Source organism: Liolophura sinensis, chromosome 1 (genome assembly GCF_032854445.1).
Source record: "Liolophura sinensis isolate JHLJ2023 chromosome 1, CUHK_Ljap_v2, whole genome shotgun sequence".
Classification (NCBI taxonomy): domain Eukaryota; kingdom Metazoa; phylum Mollusca; class Polyplacophora; order Chitonida; family Chitonidae; genus Liolophura; species Liolophura sinensis.
Window position 1 is genome coordinate 13,265,654 of NC_088295.1, and position 17,653 is coordinate 13,283,306.

The 17,653-nt window shown below is 39.0% G+C and overlaps 1 protein-coding gene across 1 annotated transcript; it reads left to right on the plus strand.

The window, feature by feature from the left end:
* The first annotated feature begins 83 nt into the window (after window positions 1-83).
* Window positions 84-13,610, plus strand: LOC135481679 (uncharacterized). The gene is made up of 6 exons (XM_064761359.1): window positions 84-460; window positions 5,261-5,554; window positions 8,818-9,141; window positions 9,664-9,748; window positions 11,043-11,248; window positions 11,957-13,610. The coding sequence occupies exons 1-6, from the start codon at window positions 211-213 to the stop codon at window positions 12,274-12,276; spliced, it is 1,479 nt and encodes a 492-aa protein (XP_064617429.1). The 5' UTR covers window positions 84-210; the 3' UTR covers window positions 12,277-13,610.
* The last annotated feature ends 4,043 nt before the right edge of the window (window positions 13,611-17,653 follow it).

Here is a 17,653-nt window from a genome sequence, read left to right on the forward strand (position 1 = left end):
ACTGTCAAATGAGGAGCTCTTCAATCAAGGGAGGTACGATATGGTCCCCCTGTGAGGAGCGCGTGACGCTTCTTAGGAAACCACAGCAAGGTGTATACATGTACATGTGAAGTTGTTTTCGTGTGAGCGTGCGATAGCAGTAAACATGAGTTAATGCATGATTATTGTGTATGTATCCACAAGAGTCAGGACATAAAGTGTAAGTGAGCAATGGTTGGAGGAAGTAATTTTCTAAGTTTTAAAATTTGCGCGGTGCTTTGCTTTACTCTTTGTGCCGCCGATACCAAAACAAACCGGAGGACTACTTCCACCAGTGATGATTGGAAAGAAAGAATGACCATACCAAGAAAATATGTCGGCCCCGATCATGAACCTGAAAGCAACATTTTGTTAGAGAGTGACCCGAACAGTCCCGAGGGAGCACATACAAACAAACGTTTACACGAACCAGATATTGTTCGTAAGTATGAAGGCTTGTCGTTCTTGTTCTACTCCATCGGTAGCATGATGAATGACGCGACGGTTGGGCGTGCCAGAGGTTAGTCCTGCACAGGGGCAGCAAAAATATGTCAAAAGTTGATGAGCTCGTGCTTCAGCGGAGTCATACGATCATCCATTTACTTTCCCTGGAGTAGTGCTAGTTCTGTACAATATATGACTGTTTTGTAATTCTGACCTGGCACACAATAATACATCAACTTGTTATATTATTGGAAAACTACATTCTTCTTAACAACAACAGCATGTGCCCAGGATATTGCACAAAATGCCTTAAATTTGGTTCTGAGGTAATTTGACCGAAAGCCTTGTTTCTATTTGGATTTTGACATAACCTTGAAATCTTCTGTAATGTTATATATGTGCTCGCAGGTCTTTCAACAAATGGGAAGCCTAAATTTGTGCATGGAGCTCACTGAGGGATTAAGATGTTTGCAAATGTCCGAGCTTCTCCAGTCTTGAAAATTGTCCGAGCTATCCACAAAAGCAATCCCACTTTAAAATGTATTTATAGTCTGTGTTGTTGTTGGCTTCTGTGTAAGCCACCTTCTTATTTATGGTCTGACAGCAGACAATGTATCTCAGAGGAATCTCTAAATCACTTAACTACAACTTCTACCAGGTTTGAATGTGGCTATGTACTGCTTTGTATGTTAGTACACTGTCAGATCAGTTGAGCCACCCATGTGCAGCTAGATCACAACCCACTTCTGTCACCCACAACATGACAGAAAGCAACAAATTGCAGCGCCAAAGTCCAGAGCCCAAAAATGAGCACACCAGCGGGTAGGTCTAAGTGGAATAGGACAACGAGGTAACATTTAAACGCTGTTTCAAGACTGATGAATGTCTGAAAAGCTTTACCTCAGCAGATGAATTTGTAATACGAAGAAGGAAAACTGAAGGCCACATGTATATGTTTACTGATTATATAATTGGACTAATAACATGGCGATTTGTAGGGATCAAAATATTTGTTCATGCATTTTTAAGAATTCAAAACAAAAATTATGACTTCAAATCGTGCCCTGGTCATCATAGAGATATCTTCATTTAACCAAGCTAGCGATATTTGACTTCATCTACCTTGATTTACTGAGCCATATTTACTCTTTTAATCCATAAATTTTCCTTCATAAATATGCATTATTCACGATCCAATCAGATTCCACCTCAGTTATTGACACAGACGGGAGATGAAAACAACATGTGGCTGTTGTGAGAAGTATGTATATCACACTAGACCTAGAAGTGCTAGCGTAAAAAATAACTCCCTGCATATCGACATGGGTTAATGGGGAGACAGTATGGTATGGTAAATATATTTTATTTATTTGATTGGTGTTTTATGCCCTATTTAAGAATATTTCACTTACATTACAGTGGAGAGCATTATGGTGTGAGGAGACCCACGACTCTAGGCTGCTGGCAGACGTGTAGTAAAGCAAGGGTGATTACGAAGCCTATAGAAAGTATCAGCCTTACTGACAGGAAGATGCATCAAGATGACTTTATATCATGCAAATATTCATAATTTTAGGCTCCAAAATGATTATTGTATTTTGTCCACTTCTATTTTGTTTTACTGGCCCCGGTGGCTCAGTTGGCAAATCATCCGTGTCGGAGGTGGTAGATCCAGGGCTAGTCCTGGGTCAGGTCACACCTAAGACCTTGAAAGTGGAAGTTGTAGCTTCTTCGCTTGGTGTTCAGTATTAAAGGGATAGTGCAGGGACTGGTTGACCCATATCAGTATAATGGCTCAAGTGTTGTGGCTTACTTGCCTTCGACAAGTCATCTCAGTAAAGCAGCTCTAGGTAAAAAAGCAGTGGAAATCTGTCCCACAAAAAACAGGTACATTACACGTACATGCACTCTAAAGAATCCTTCGTCTCCACAAGACTGAAAAATTGTTGAATATGACGTTAAACCCTAAGAACTCACTCACTCTATGTTGTTTTACCTTGACGTAAATAAAATCTAATATATCTGAGATCTTTACTTCATATTCAATGACTGCACTTTTGTTTAGCAGCCTTGTGCCTAAGGCACTGACAACAGGTTTCCTGTAAAAGCACATCGTGTATATACTACTTGGTAATAATTGCATGGTCATCACTGCCTGTCGAGTCCGAGCAGATTTTTCTTAGGGGTAAGTGTCAGACATCAAAGAAGTATTCTGGACATTTGTCTTGAGAATTGTAGTTGCGTTTCGTTTTAGCTGCACATTTTACTCTCTAGAGACTGAGTGAAGTCAGGAAAGGATGGGTTGTTTGGTAAGGTGGCCATCGATAATCCAAACATGAAATACATGTTAACATGATGAAGCCAGATGAGCAACAGGTAACAAGTAACTTTAAACCAAGGAAGGGGTAAAATAAAAGGATGAACATTGACAGGGTGTATATGTAGCCAATTATATTGTGTTAGTGATATGAAATCTATGCATTCTAGATTAATTAAAATGAAGAAGTTAACTTGAGGGATGGGTGATCAGCCCAGGTCATCTGGTTTTAGAACTACGGCATTACTTCAGGAAAAATAAATGGAACGTTGTATGACTCCACCAGATCGTGAGCAAAGGTGGAAGTATGAAGGACTGGTTAGAGGCATGTATCACCTAGATGTATGCTTCTTGCCCTTGATGAGTTCTCTGGCCCATTTTTGCCAGACTAAAGCTGTGGCTTGCTGCGATTATCTGACTGTTGGCCTATAAGTCGCATGATTGAATCCAGTTATCGCTGTTTCGACTGTGGCTTTGGATCAGAGAGGTTTGACTTGCACTTGGTGAGAGTTGGTGGTTTGCTCCAGCCACACAGGTTTCCTCCTTCCATAAACCTGATCACCATACTACTTCTTGCATACAAAGTTAAACAATCTACCACAAGCAATCACCTTTTTCAACTGGACAGAATGCTGTTAAATAGATCTATAATGGTATAGGCTGTGGAAATTGCCACCCTGCCCTTTTTTTTTTTGAAGAGCATATTTGACCCTGTCTCTTTTCTACATTTACAAAATGTATCATCAAGCATTTGTTATATTTAGGATGGTGCTAGGTGGGGTTGACCATGCAATACATTTGCTTTTGAAATACCTGGTTTTCCACACAGTTTATTTCCTGTTGTGTAAAACACCCAGAAAACAAACTTATGGAAGCCCAACTTTTTCAAGAGAGCATTATGTATAAGTTGGGAAATAAGCAAAGAGCATACATGTAACTGTGAGGGAGTGAAGAAATTGTGCAGCCAAATGTTTTTGGTCTGTTTTTGGACTTAAGTTGTTAAAATCAGTATGTCTTTAATTACAGCTCCATAGATGTGAGTTAAAATGGAAAGTGTAGATATCACTGTCATTTTAAGGAACACACAAGCCATCAGGCTTGGTGTTGATGGAAAACAAATTTTCTCCCATTTCAAATGTTGTAGCTTCAAATACAGAGTTGACAGGAAAATAGAATTATATCACAAAGGAGTTATAACTGTGTAAGTATTAAACTGATGTGACTGGTTTCCAAAACGCTTCTGCTCTGCATCCAAACAAATGGACGAATAACATCATACCATACTATCAGTACCACTCACCATTAATGAAAGATATGTGGTATGCTGAAGAATAATTAAATAGATTTTGCAGGGGAAAAATATATTGTTAAATTCTGCAAATGACCTTGCTCTCAAGGCCACATTGTAGTTTATTCAGTGTGGTTTGTGAACATAACCCATTTGTGGACTTTCACATGTGTATTAGGGCTTGGTTCAGTAAAAGTACATGACCTGGTTGTACTTCTGCATCTGTCTTGTGTCAACTGGTGGTACAAATCTGTTGATTATGTTCATCATCCCGGGGGGTCTTGCCCTTGCCCACAATTACATAGGTCACCCTGCGTCCCACAGACCACTTTTTTGGTCTATTGTCTGGCTGTGGCCAAATGGTAGCCATATGCTTTCTGTCCTGACAGCTTCCTCTGAAAAATCATTGTTTGTCTGACTTCTAAAAGAAAACCAAACACAATAACATACACAGTTCATATAATTGTGAGCAGAATGTGGGTGTGTATGAGAACATGTAAATAAGACATATGTAATGACAATGACCAAGATTTGAATCATGAATTACATAAATAAGGAGTGGCAGTTTGTTTATTATGATCACATACTCCTGGCCCATGACATGTACCTTTGGCTGTGTATTTAACTCCATGCTTTGTATGATTAACTGAATTATTATGCAATCAAATACCACAGGCTTGTCAGAGTACATGTATCTTCAGCCCTAAACAAGACCACCTCTTATCCAAACAAGACAATCTTGAGTAGAACATAAAAGACTGATCTAATTCTTTAAATAAGTTGATAAAATCTTAGTCAAGTGACTGTTGTATACATGTACATGTTTTTGAGAACATTTTATTGTCACTTAAGGGTGCAGTATTTGGGTATTATAATCAATTATTTATTCTGCCTGTTTAACCCAGTCTCTGCTCTCATGATGCTCACTTAGTTAAGTAAGCTGTTAACTACTGTTAAGGGATATGTAACACCTACAATATATCTACCGGTATGCTTCATGAAACTAATCCCAGTACTTTCATATCACTAAATTATATGGTAGCCTAAACAAACAATGTTTACAAGCTGATCCACCCTAACCGAGATAGTACATACACATGTATCTGATTATACCCAAGAAACATTTTCACTTGTTATCAGTTTGTTTTGTTTTTTTGTGTCAGTTTGCCTCAAGTAATATTATTTACTTTCAGAAAACTTCACACTGGAGCTGTCAAATTCCTCTCCTGCTGTGCTTGACTCATCTGTTATATTCTGGGCAAAACTCAGGGACTTCACAGGTCATCTCGGTGATACCAGCAAATTTAAATATCAGTGGTATGACAGTGAGAAACCTGACAAGAAGGTGACAATTGATGACTTTACCTCGTCTATAACCCGTGTGTATCGTGAGGACGAACACAGGGCAGGAACCTACTTCATGAGGGTGACAGTGTTGAAGGATAATAATGCTGTGGCCGTCAAAGCCATGTACTACAACCTTACAGGTAACTCCTTCATCATTCAGCCTCATGGGTATCTTTTGTATGTATTTTCATTGACAACCGCCTCACATAACATGGTTACCATTTACTTCAGTCTCATAGAATTGTATGTTTGTTGCTATTGATTACAACATAATAGTGAACAGGCAATTTGGTTATCATTGTTGATGTCTTAGATAACTTTAATATCATTCACATAATTTCTCATTTGGCAACATCATCACATCAAGTCATCAAGTATTGAATTGTCACTGACTTGATCTTATTTCTCGGTAACTTTATGATGAAGAACTACAGGTCACAGGCAAATTCTTTAATCATATGAATTCAAGCTTTACACAGAAATACAGACTAATACTTAAATGACATTATTATCATACATAAACTGTCCAGAATTATATTTTGTAAGTCATCATACTGATTTGTTGCATATAGCAGTAATCATAAAGCAAGGAAGAAATCGATATATGTTATTGTATTGAATGAGAAAATAGGTTGAGCATCCCAGTTGTTCATACTGAAACTAACATTTTCTTAGTGGTAAAAAATTCAGTGGTCTTAATACAGTAGTGCAAAGTACTCATTGCAAGTTACTAAATGGAGATACACAGTATGGCTGTGATGAACATGGGAAGTGTCACTATGACATGTTCATAATTAACATGATTGTAAGGTCCCCACTATTCAGTGTTTGCAGTGTGATCTAACACATGTTGTAGGGAACATGGTTATAGAGAAGAGACCCTCAGTGCCTAGACAATTTATTGAAACATCAGAGATGGTTACAAACATGTAGCTCTGCAGACATGTCATTGATTGCTGTAGGGAATGGTAATTAGATCATATTCTGTGTTTGTTTTGAGGTTCTTGGGGAAGAACAATTCTTACACAGATCTTCTGTACTTCTACCATGAAAAAATAGTTCTTATTATCATCATCTTATATTTAACTTCGGTGTTGTGATGTAGGTTGTATATGTAGGTTGTATTTGTATGTATTACATGTACACGTGGTAGAGTGTGTTTAGCATGCCAATCACCCAGGAGCCTGTCACCAATGTGATCGCTGTAAGCTTAAGCCCAGCTCATGCTGGCTTGCTTTGGGCCTTAGTGGTCAAGGGGGTTAGCACTCCAGCGTGGCACAATGACCAAGGAGCTCTTGCTCATGCTGGCTTCCTCTGCAGCCGTATTTGGGAAGGTCTGCCAGCAACCTGCAGATGGTTGTGAGTTTCCACCGGGTTTCCTCCCACCATAATGCCACCACCCGCATGTAAGTGAAATATTCTTTAGTACAGCGTAAAACACCAATCAAATAAACAAATGCATGTAATACATGTACATATGGCACATTTATATTGTCTTCATTAGCAGGCATATTTGCTCTTTCCTGGTGTACAAGTGAAAGTTTGTGTTGCCTGTCATAGAATAACTGATTTTGTGTGACAAAGCTCCAGGTTCAGTGCTGACACAGATCTTATTGATCTATCAGGCTATGAAATAATTGCAGGTAACATATTTATGTTAGTGCTTGCAACTGGATATATAGATATGCAACGAACATTCATTCTCTCTTCTGCTTGTAGGCACGTGAATCAGAATCAAAGATAACCTCAGGCCATAATTTCTGACTATGCTTATGACCCCCAGTGAAATATATATGTTAAACATATTGCTGCATCCGCACTGAACTCAGTTATACATGTATTATCAGTACTTCGTAAAGCTGTATGTTTGCCAGGACCTGGTTGCTTGAAACTATTTAAAGACTTGATATCAGATTTAGCTTTAAACCAAGTCTTCAGTTTTGTACTTAGCCGAAAATTAATCTCATAACAGTGTATTAAATATGAACTTAGTCTGCTTTTGTTGTACTTTAGATTTTGGCCAACTGTATTGGCTGCTGAAGTTGGCTGAAATCTGATTTATAAAATTTGATATAATACCAGTATTAGCTTAAGCACTTTTGAACAACTGGGCCCAGGTTTCCAGTGATACTATTAGAAAAGAACACATGCAAAATAAATGTGTGACAGTCTGTGCCATTCATGAATTCCTCAACTTAGTTTCCCTAAGACAAGACTCACATATGGTCTACAGTTGTACATATTAACAAATGGGTCACACAAGGTATCAGTTACTAGCATTGTTTATGTATTAAGCACATTGTTCTGATAGGAAATGTAGAATTTCTGAAAGAATACAGCAACATGTTAAATTGTTCTAATATCTTGTCTAAAACAAAGAGCATGCCAACTTAGAGCAAACATCTGAACTTAACACCAAGGATTAACAGATGTGTTTTGTTCTGTGGTGTTCATTTTCTTTTGACTAAAGCACAGTGCTCCTGTTGCTCAGTTATGGTATGAACATAGCCCTGATTGAAACAAATCATGCAGCATGTTAACCACGGAGGTTTACCCGAGGTGCAAAGTGTGGAGTGAAATTTTTTTTGTTTAAATTGAAATTTTTCAGTCTAATGAAATAATATTTTAACTTGCATACATACTATTAAGGAATGCACATGTGCATTTAGCAACACAATGTATGAATAATCCCTATAAGAGTGTATTTCATATGCATGCATAAAATAGGTTAACTTACATGTACATAAATGTGAAGGCTATGATTAACAAGGAATTAGTATCAACGTTATTTATGTGTAGAATACTAGAATGTGGTTTTGCTGTGCTCTTGGTTAACGGAAGAAAAACACTTTATCCCAGTAGCTTTAAAGTCAGTATAAGGTAATGAAAATGGTGTGGATTTTGGGTCATATTTTGGTGCTCTTTATACAAACCTGGTTTTAGTCTCACACAGCACACTTACTGTGGTGTAAAAAAAGACTGTTGATTAGGTAAGACTTTCAGAGTATGATTAATTACACATCTTTATTTTGTGTGGCAGGATTTGGATTGTGTTGAGTTGCCACAAGTAAATACATGTACACATATTTCATCCTCCCACCATGATGCTGGCTGCCGTCGTATAAGTGAAATACTGAGTATGGCATAAAACACCAATCAAATAAATAAATAAATACATGTGTTACACATAATTTAAAAAATGCATCAACAATGTTATAACAATGGCAGTTTCTAATAATTGGTTATCTGAGCAGCCTGGTTGACTGTTTCATTTATGATATGCATTTACAGAATAAGTTGCTTGTTATTTGCAGGCTGGCTGAGGAGGGGGGATATGTTTAACAATTATATTTATATTTAATGGCTACATGTATTTTCAAATAAATGTTTTATCTGTTGACAGGTCGGCTAAATGGAAACATGACAGTGCTGCAGAACCTGAGCTACCAGAGGGAGCCCAACATCTTGTCCACAGACCATCCAATCACACTAAGAGCGCAGGTCTGGGATAAATTCCGCTCCCCACCTCCACGGATCACATATCACTGGTTTATGAACAGCCAGCCAATAGGCACCTCCGACAATCCAGGACTAAATGTGTCACTGTCCCAGCCAGGACCAAAACATGTGACAGTTTTTGTCACAGCCAAGATACTCTCAGACGTGTTTATGCTGCCAAGATTTACAAACAAGTCTGGTAACTTCTCTCAGCGTGTCATACTTAAAGGTGAGTATCTGCACTGCTGAAAATAGGCTGTCAGGTATCTGAAAGCTAAAAACATGTTCACATGCACATGTATCTGGACTAAATATGTATTCACATGCGCCTCGACTGAAAACTTTCTGACATGTATGTAAACTGAAGACAGGCTCTGATTTATTTTTGCTAGAGAAATGCTTTTTCTGGATTGTAGACAAAAGACAATGGCTTTATACCTATGCACTTATTTCTAGGGTGAACTTTGTAATATCATTGGTAGCATCATGGAGAATATTATGTGAAAGTAAACCTTAAAGTAAAAAATTTAGTATTTTCCTGATGCTTCAGTGAAGCACTAAAGTAGATGGTAGTATTGGGAACAATCTGCTGCAAAAATTATATATTGCTGTAATATGACCAAAGAAATATTGAAAGGGATATTATATGTATACCAAAACCACACAAAAACTGAAAGGCAACATCTTCCATATCGACAGCTGTTGATCATTAATTTTTTCATATATTTGTGGTTATCCCATTCTTCCCCAGATCCGCTGAACAACATCCATATACAGGGAGGAGAGGCAGTGCCTATAAATGATCTGTTTTACTTGAATGTCACCTGTAAGGGCAGGTATGTTTACGTGTGTGCGTCTGTCCCAGTACTTTAGCTTTAATGTGAAGCTGGCTTTGTAGCCCTGATTTCAGTCTCTCCTCAATGGACAAGTGAAGTTTTAGTTCTACAATTATGGTGGCAACACTTCAAGCTGTGAAAAATGAAAATGTTGACATGGTCTTATGAGCAGATGCAAGGTTTTTATGCAGATTTTTGCCTGTCTTACATTGTGTTCATAATTTTGCATAAGACTTGCTTCATGTGAAACCAGTTTGAAACCATTGACCCCTACTCACAGTGAAACCTATAGATGTATATTGTAACAGCATTCTTAGTCCACCTGTAACTTTTGCACTGAAAACCCTGCATGGCTATATTGACAATCTGTGAAAAAGTTGTATTCTCATACATCCCTTGGTCAGGGAATTTGTGGATTCCCCTGGTTTCACTGGGAGATAAGCAGTCGATGATGTACGTATGGCCATCTGCCTAGTTTAACATTCATTGAGGGCTACTTGTCTTCCAGCAATATGGTGTATATATCTGTACTTCACATGTGGGGCAAAGTTTGTCTGTAACTTGCAAAATGGGTCAGTGGTTAACCCCGGAGTTCCTCCACGCAAAAAATAACTGTTAAGTTATCTTATAATTACGATGTCAAAAATTCTTGAGTATGGCATTAAGAAACAATCAAATAAAGAACTAAATAAACTAGAATTGTTTGTGTAGCCATACCAACAGGGACCGTTCTGGTTGAGGCCATTTCGCAGCATATAAGGACCTTGTGCCGCAAAGCGTTAATAATGCCTATAGATGGTTTGCAATAGCAGCCATCTTTGAGGTAAGTTTGTGTATAATGCCCATTGTGTGTCCTTACCAGCCAAGGGCCTGTGCCCAGCTTATGACACCTCTAACAATAGAGACACGCTTGGCAATACACAAACTTACCTCAAAGATGGCTGCTGTTGCAAACCACCTGTAGCCAAAGCTGATCATAACTACATGTACCATGGCAAGCCTGCTCAAAGTGATGCATGGTGTGTGTGATGCCTATTCTGTAGTTGCTTTGTTCATCAGGGATTGTGAGCCAGTGCTGCATAAACAGTGTACATACATGAACAAGTTCATTCTAATTATACTGGGCAGTGGAAAGGTATATGATACACCATACATGTAGAGTTCATTGTTATGAGTTTTTATATATATTTTTCCATACTACTCATCGATGAAAGCAGACTCTCTGTGTTATATACCTGCTGATCACCATGTGATGGATAAAGAGAAGACCATAAAAAGATAGTCTTTGTTGTAGTGGTCCAACCTCCATATGCTGGAAGGTGACACCCATTAAAGGAGGTGCAGCTAACATCACCTGTAGTCCCTCCCTGTTCCTACTGTATTGTCAACACCTAGTCAAGTTAAGCATCCCTTCCCCGGGAAAGTACAAGTTCACTGCCCTGCTGATTAATGATGTCAGTCAGCTGGAGAAGCATTGGTACCTTTATGTCTATGATCCTGGTAAGTTGTCTTTGTGCCAAATTATGTTCACAGAATGAAATATGTGTGTCAGGTTTATGGGTTTATCTCCTTCGCAAGTCATTTTATCAAATGATAAGTCAGGAAAAATTTACTTGTTGATATTGAAGCAGCAAATCGTTATCTACCATTCACTCTACATAAAGGGGCAAATGTGACATATTGGCTTGAAACTATAAAATAAACATGATTTCCTGAAAGTTACTTCAGTGGGTAGAAGTTGATCAGCATGGTGTTCAGATCTGTGCCGTCTGATGGGCACAGAGCTAATGTCACTGGACTTCAAAAGCTCAGCATACATGAGAGCTTAAAATGCAACTCAACTCTACTCGACTCTTGTGTCAGGTGTTAAGTGCTTTTGTACTTGAAATAACGACATGACTCAACAGCAGTTAGGTTCTAGTTGTAACATGCATGCCTGTTCAATCCAGTGTCGTATGACCATCAGCGACTGGAAACAACTCTGTATGAAAAGTTGAGGTGATTCACGCCTTAAGCTTTCGTGTATGCCGAGCTTAACATGCACATGGCAGTGTGCTGTGATCATTGTCAAGTTTCTTCTCCAGCATTTCCAGTATAGCCGAGTGAAGTCAAATAAATGTTGATGGTGTGAACTAGCAATGAGAATAACTACATATATTTATTAACTGTCTGTTATAAATATTCAAACATTATTTTGTTAATCCCCAGGGTCTGTCAATGTGCCAGCTATCACAGTGCCAGTGGTGTTCGCTTTCCTAGCCGTCGTCATTATAGTGATTGGAGGAGCCTATATTATGAAGCTGCGTAAAAAGCCTTACGTGGAGGTGGCAGATTTTGACTTTCACCCCTCTCTTACCAGGGAAACAGAAGGTTCCAGACTTTCTGTTAAGATTCGCAAAACTGTACAAACTTTAATTTTGAGCCCCAGTGTGAAATCCACACCCAGACCAGTGAAATCTACACCCAGACCAGCGAAATCCACTTTCAAAGACTATGGCTCTGTTGAAGAAGAAAACAACAGATTATAGTGACCTTATGTGTCACCTGAAAATTTGATAAAACGTGTGAATGAAATGTAAGAATATTTTTGTTATGCTACAAACTTGGATTGCAGAAGAGATAGTCTAGGTTGAGAGGATTATAAACTATATTATTTACACAGAATTTGTGTTTTTTCATTAGTTTTGTGTCAACAGTTTTGTGTACATAAAAAAAGTTTTATACAGGTAGTTAAACTAGTTTAAAAACTGTTTTGGATTTACTCTATATTTTGTTCCTGTTTGTATAAAATAATCGCTTGCTTCAAATAAGTATTTGCATAGGAAAACTCTTATAACTGTGATATTTTAAACATAAATATGTTCATATTTTTTGTTTTATGAAAATTGAGCTCAAGTCAAAACATTTGTTTGATTTATGTGTCAATAACTATGTCATGCAACATTGTGAGGCCTTAGCAGTAATTTGTACATGTAATTATACTGGAAGTTGTTGTACATATTCAGTATTATGCAATTCAGGACATCGTCTTCCATAATTCTTGCCAAAATGCAGATAATTATAGAATGTGAATGTCCAAAATAATTCTGTAAATTATAGAATGTTCGAAATGTGGCTTGTTTTCCATTGTTAATGCAATTGTTGTACCAACACCATATATCAAACATTCATGGCTTCTTACAGTTGTGGGTAAACGATTAAGTTCAAATAGTGAATAAGAGGTTTGAAAACGAAGTTGCAGGTACATGTAGACACAGGCGTGTTTGACGTTTAACATTACATTTGATGGGTTTGTTTCTGTGATCTGATACCAGGTGGAGTTCTTATAATTTTGTGAAAGAATCAGCCGTGTGCTGTTATGTATTGCCTTTTAAACTTTATTTTATAGTTGATTTATTTTTTACATACACTGTATTGGCTTAATTTAAATGTGCTATTTTGAATTACTTATAACTAAGCGAGTTGTTTGTGATGCAGTAAAATAGTATAAACCATACATATATGTAAGGCAGCTTGACTCATACTACACCTGATGTAGAACTGGTTTTTGTAGAATAGGTTATGATGGTCGTCTCTGAATTGGACACACAAGGTGTTGGTTCAGTCCTGGCCTTGGACAGTGAATTTGTAGATCCCTCCCCTGCCTACTCTCAATAAGTGATTGTTGGCAATGGTGTGGTCGTTTGTGCAGCTGGACATTGATTGAAGACCACTTATCTTGCACACATATGGTGTGCATATGTTGGTACATCACATGTGGGGAAAGTTTGTCAGTGACTTGAATGGGCTTTGCAGACAGTATTCCAGTTTCCTCTGATCACTACTAAATGAGTGAAAAAACTGTTGCATATGGCATGAAGTAACAAATAAATTCTTCACCTCATGTACAACTTTTGTGTTGGTGTTATTTTGACTTGCAATGGTTGAGTAGTTAAGATTCATCTCCTATTTTGTGGGAGAACTGGATGCAATCTTGATTTGGGTCATGAAGTTACAGTACTGGTCTGTCTTGTGTCTGTAATGTGTGCATTACAGTGGGAAACCTGAATCCAAGCCAAATTTGGGTCATACACAGAATTTAGCACTATCTGTTGTCTGTAATGTGACTGAGTGGCTAAAATTTCAGATGGCTGTCTGATGTTTCCAAGTGGTTAGAATATCCGGTGTCTGGATAATGTGGATGAGTGGTTAGAATGTCTGGTGTCTGTACAATGTGGCTCAGCAGTTAAAATGCTAGGTGTCTGTATAGTGAGGCAGAGTGGTTAGAATGTCAGGGGTCTGGATAATGTGGATGAGTGGTTAGAATGTCTGGTGTCTGTACAATGTGGCTCAGCAGTTAAAATGCTAGGTGTCTGTATAGTGAGGCAGAGTGGTTAGAATGTCAGGGGTCTGGATAATGTGGATGAGTGGTTAGAATGTCTGGTGTCTGTACAATGTGGCTCAGCAGTTAAAATGCTAGGTGTCTGTATAGTGAGGCAGAGTGGTTAGAATGTCAGGGGTCTGGATAATGTGGATGAGTGGTTAGAATGTCTGGTGTCTGTACAATGTGGCTCAGCAGTTAAAATGCTACATGTCTGTATAGTGAGGCAGAGTGGTTAGAATGTCAGGGGTCTGGATAATGTGGACGAGTGGTTAGAATGTCCGGTGTCTGTACAATGTGGCTCAGCAGTTAAAATGCTAGGTGTCTGTATAGTGAGGCAGAGTGGTTAGAATGCCAGGGGTCTGGATAATGTGGCAGATCAGTTAGATGTCTGCCTCGTAAGGGGCAGACTTAAATCCAAGCCAGATTTGATCATACCAGAGACTTTAGAACTGGTTCCTCTAGTGTCGGTCTAATGCAGCAGAGAGGTTAGAATGTCCACCTCATGGAAAACCCATTTTTTTTTATCGTACATTTGTCGTATGACATTTTGTACATCATTATTACTGCACCGTTGTCCTACATGTGTGATTACACTGCTGTGTCACAGATGTACGACATCTTTGTTAACCTGGGCCCAGATCTGAGTCAGATTTGGGTTATACCCCCCCCCCCCCCCCCCCCCTCCCCCCCCTGAGACTTAAAGTGAACATTAAGTCTGCCACTATAAACTGCCACTGTAGTGTCGCGTAATAATTGGCCATTACGTCAAAAAACCTGTTAGCTTTTGATTGTCAGTGTGGGATCTCATAGTGGACAGACAGATACTCATGCAATAAATTGCATTTTGCAGTTAGTTAAAGTGTTAAACTGATGCATTTTGCATCACACATTTACAAGCAGGGAACTGAGAACTGCTGCTGGCATCACAATGCCTACGTGTTGGACAGGAGACCGCAGTAACTTGTCAAGAAAACCGGCAAAGTCATTGCTTGAAGAAAAATATTTTTATTATGCATTATTTTTCCTTAGCGAAGTCAATTTTATTATGAAAATGTCTTCCCAAAACCTGAATGAAAGAGCCTGTTATCAATCAGAAGGTCCTGCTATGTTCTGTAAATTCCCATATGTCGATACTGCCAGCTACATGTAGGCCAAATGCTTACAACCCATGCAGAACGTGGACTAGCAGGACCGCTAAACCATGACCTTTGTGTCCACGAACATTGCCCGGACCGAGCGCCAAACTAAAAGAAACATCGGCCCTTTAAACACAGGTCTGAGCTGAAACTCTTTGGTTTGGTACGGGAGAGCTCCTCAGTTTTGTGATGTCACTCTAGATAGCTATAACATGGGTGATTCCATCACCAAATGAGTGGCTCAACGCTGATAATTGTTTCCTATTTATTTTGTTGATAAGCAGAGTAGAATTTTTAAAAATATTTTTAGAATATTTCTGGAATACTACTTTATTAATTAATTCAGCTTTAATGGCTGACATCATGTTCGCTTTAAGTACTGGCATTTTAAAGTATTGTCGACAAACACTGCATCCTGGAATTAGGCAAAAAACTCTGACCTTAGCAGTTCACTGAAATTTAGAAGTTTCGTGAAACTGGGCCCCAGTTCCTCTGGTGTTTGTATGATTTGGCAGAGTTGTTAGAATATCCACCTTGTATAAAGTGGTTAGATGTCTGCCTCGTAACCAGGAGACTTGTATCTATATCAGACTAAGGTCATACCTGAGACTTTAGTACTGGTTCCTCTGGAGTCTGATGTGGCAGAGTTCATACAAGGATGTCCACCTTGTATGAAGTTTAAGACCCAGATCCAAGTCAGACTTGGGTACTTGTTACAAGGAGACATGCCAGTGACTAAAACAGTGCTAAAAGTGACCATAACTCACAAACAAGCAACCCTGGAGGTCACATTCACAAAGGTTAAATAAATTTTTATTTTGTCTTTATCAAGTGTTGAATATGATGAAGACTTTGTCCTGATTTATAGGTGAAGAAACACCTGTCTTCACAAAGTGAGCCATATCACATAGGACAATTTTGTGCCATAATGCTGGCCGCCATCATAGAAGTCAAATGTTCTTGAGTATGGCGTAAACACCAATAAAATAAATCAACAAAATAAAAAAAATACCAAAACTGAGATAATGATGCATGCTCAAGAAGTCTATTCAGCTTAGTAATATTTGTACTTCCTTGATGCTGATGACTATGGGATAGGACAAGTACTGGTCAGACTGGTGTCTGGTATTGGGGCATTGTGTCCTCAACATGGTGTTCTTGTAATGCAGCAGTATGTCCTCATGGTAAAGCCTGCAGAAAACACCATGATTAACTCATGCGGATTTAAATGCTGAAGGTGACATTAAGATCAAATCAAATAGCCTATAGTTTAATGTAGCCATTCTTAGCCCTAAAATATACTGATGGAGTTTATTAGTTAAGTAATCTGTTCTTTAACACAGTTAGTGTATTCAGAAGAGCTGCAATCTAACTCAAATTATAATGTTTGTAGAGATACAGTTAATATATAATTTCAGTACTGCTGAATTCCTCAGTCTAACCTCACCACAGAGGGACTGAGCACTCCTGTCTGAGGATTAACTCCTGGTTGATAGCCATCTTCAAAACTATTGCATTTCTCAGCCAAACCTCACCACAGAGGGATTGAGCACTCCTGTCTGAGGATTAACTCCTGGCTGATAGCCACCTTCAGTACTGTCACATTTCTCAGCCAAACCTCACCACAGCGGGATTGAACACTCCTGTCTGAGGATTAAATCCTGGTTGATAGCCACCTTCAGAACTATCGCATTTCTCAGCCAAACCTCACCACAGAGTGATTGAGCACTCCTGTCTGAGGATTAACTCCTGGTTGATAGCCACCTTCAGTACTGTCACATTTCTCAGCCAAACCTCACCACAGAGGGATTGAACACTCCTGTCTGAGGATTAATGCCTGGTTGATAGCCACCTTCAGGACTGTCACATTTCTCAGCCAAACCTCACCACAGAGGGATTGAGCACACCTGTCTGAGGATTAACTTCTGGTTGATAGCCACCTTCAGTACTGTCACAATTCTCAGCCAAACCTCACCACAGAGGGATTAAGCACTCCTGCCTGAGGATTAAATCCTGGTTGATAGCCACCTTCAGAACTATAGCATTTCTCAGCCAAACCTCACCACATAGGGATTGAGCACTCCTGTCTGAGGATTAACTTCTGGTTGATAGCCACCTTCAGTACTGTCACATTTCTCAGCCAAACCTCACCACAGGGGATAAAGCACTCCCGTCTGAGGATTAAATCCTGCTTGATGGCCACCTTCAGTACTGTTGCACTTCTCAGCCAAACCTCACCACAGAGGGACTGAGCACTCCTGTCTGAGGATTAACTCCTGGTTGATAGTCATCTCCAGTACTGTCACATTTCTCAGCCAAACCCCATCACAGAGGGATTGAGCACTCCTGTCTGAGGATTAACTCCTGGTTGATAGCCACCTTCAGTACTGTCACATTTCTCAGCCA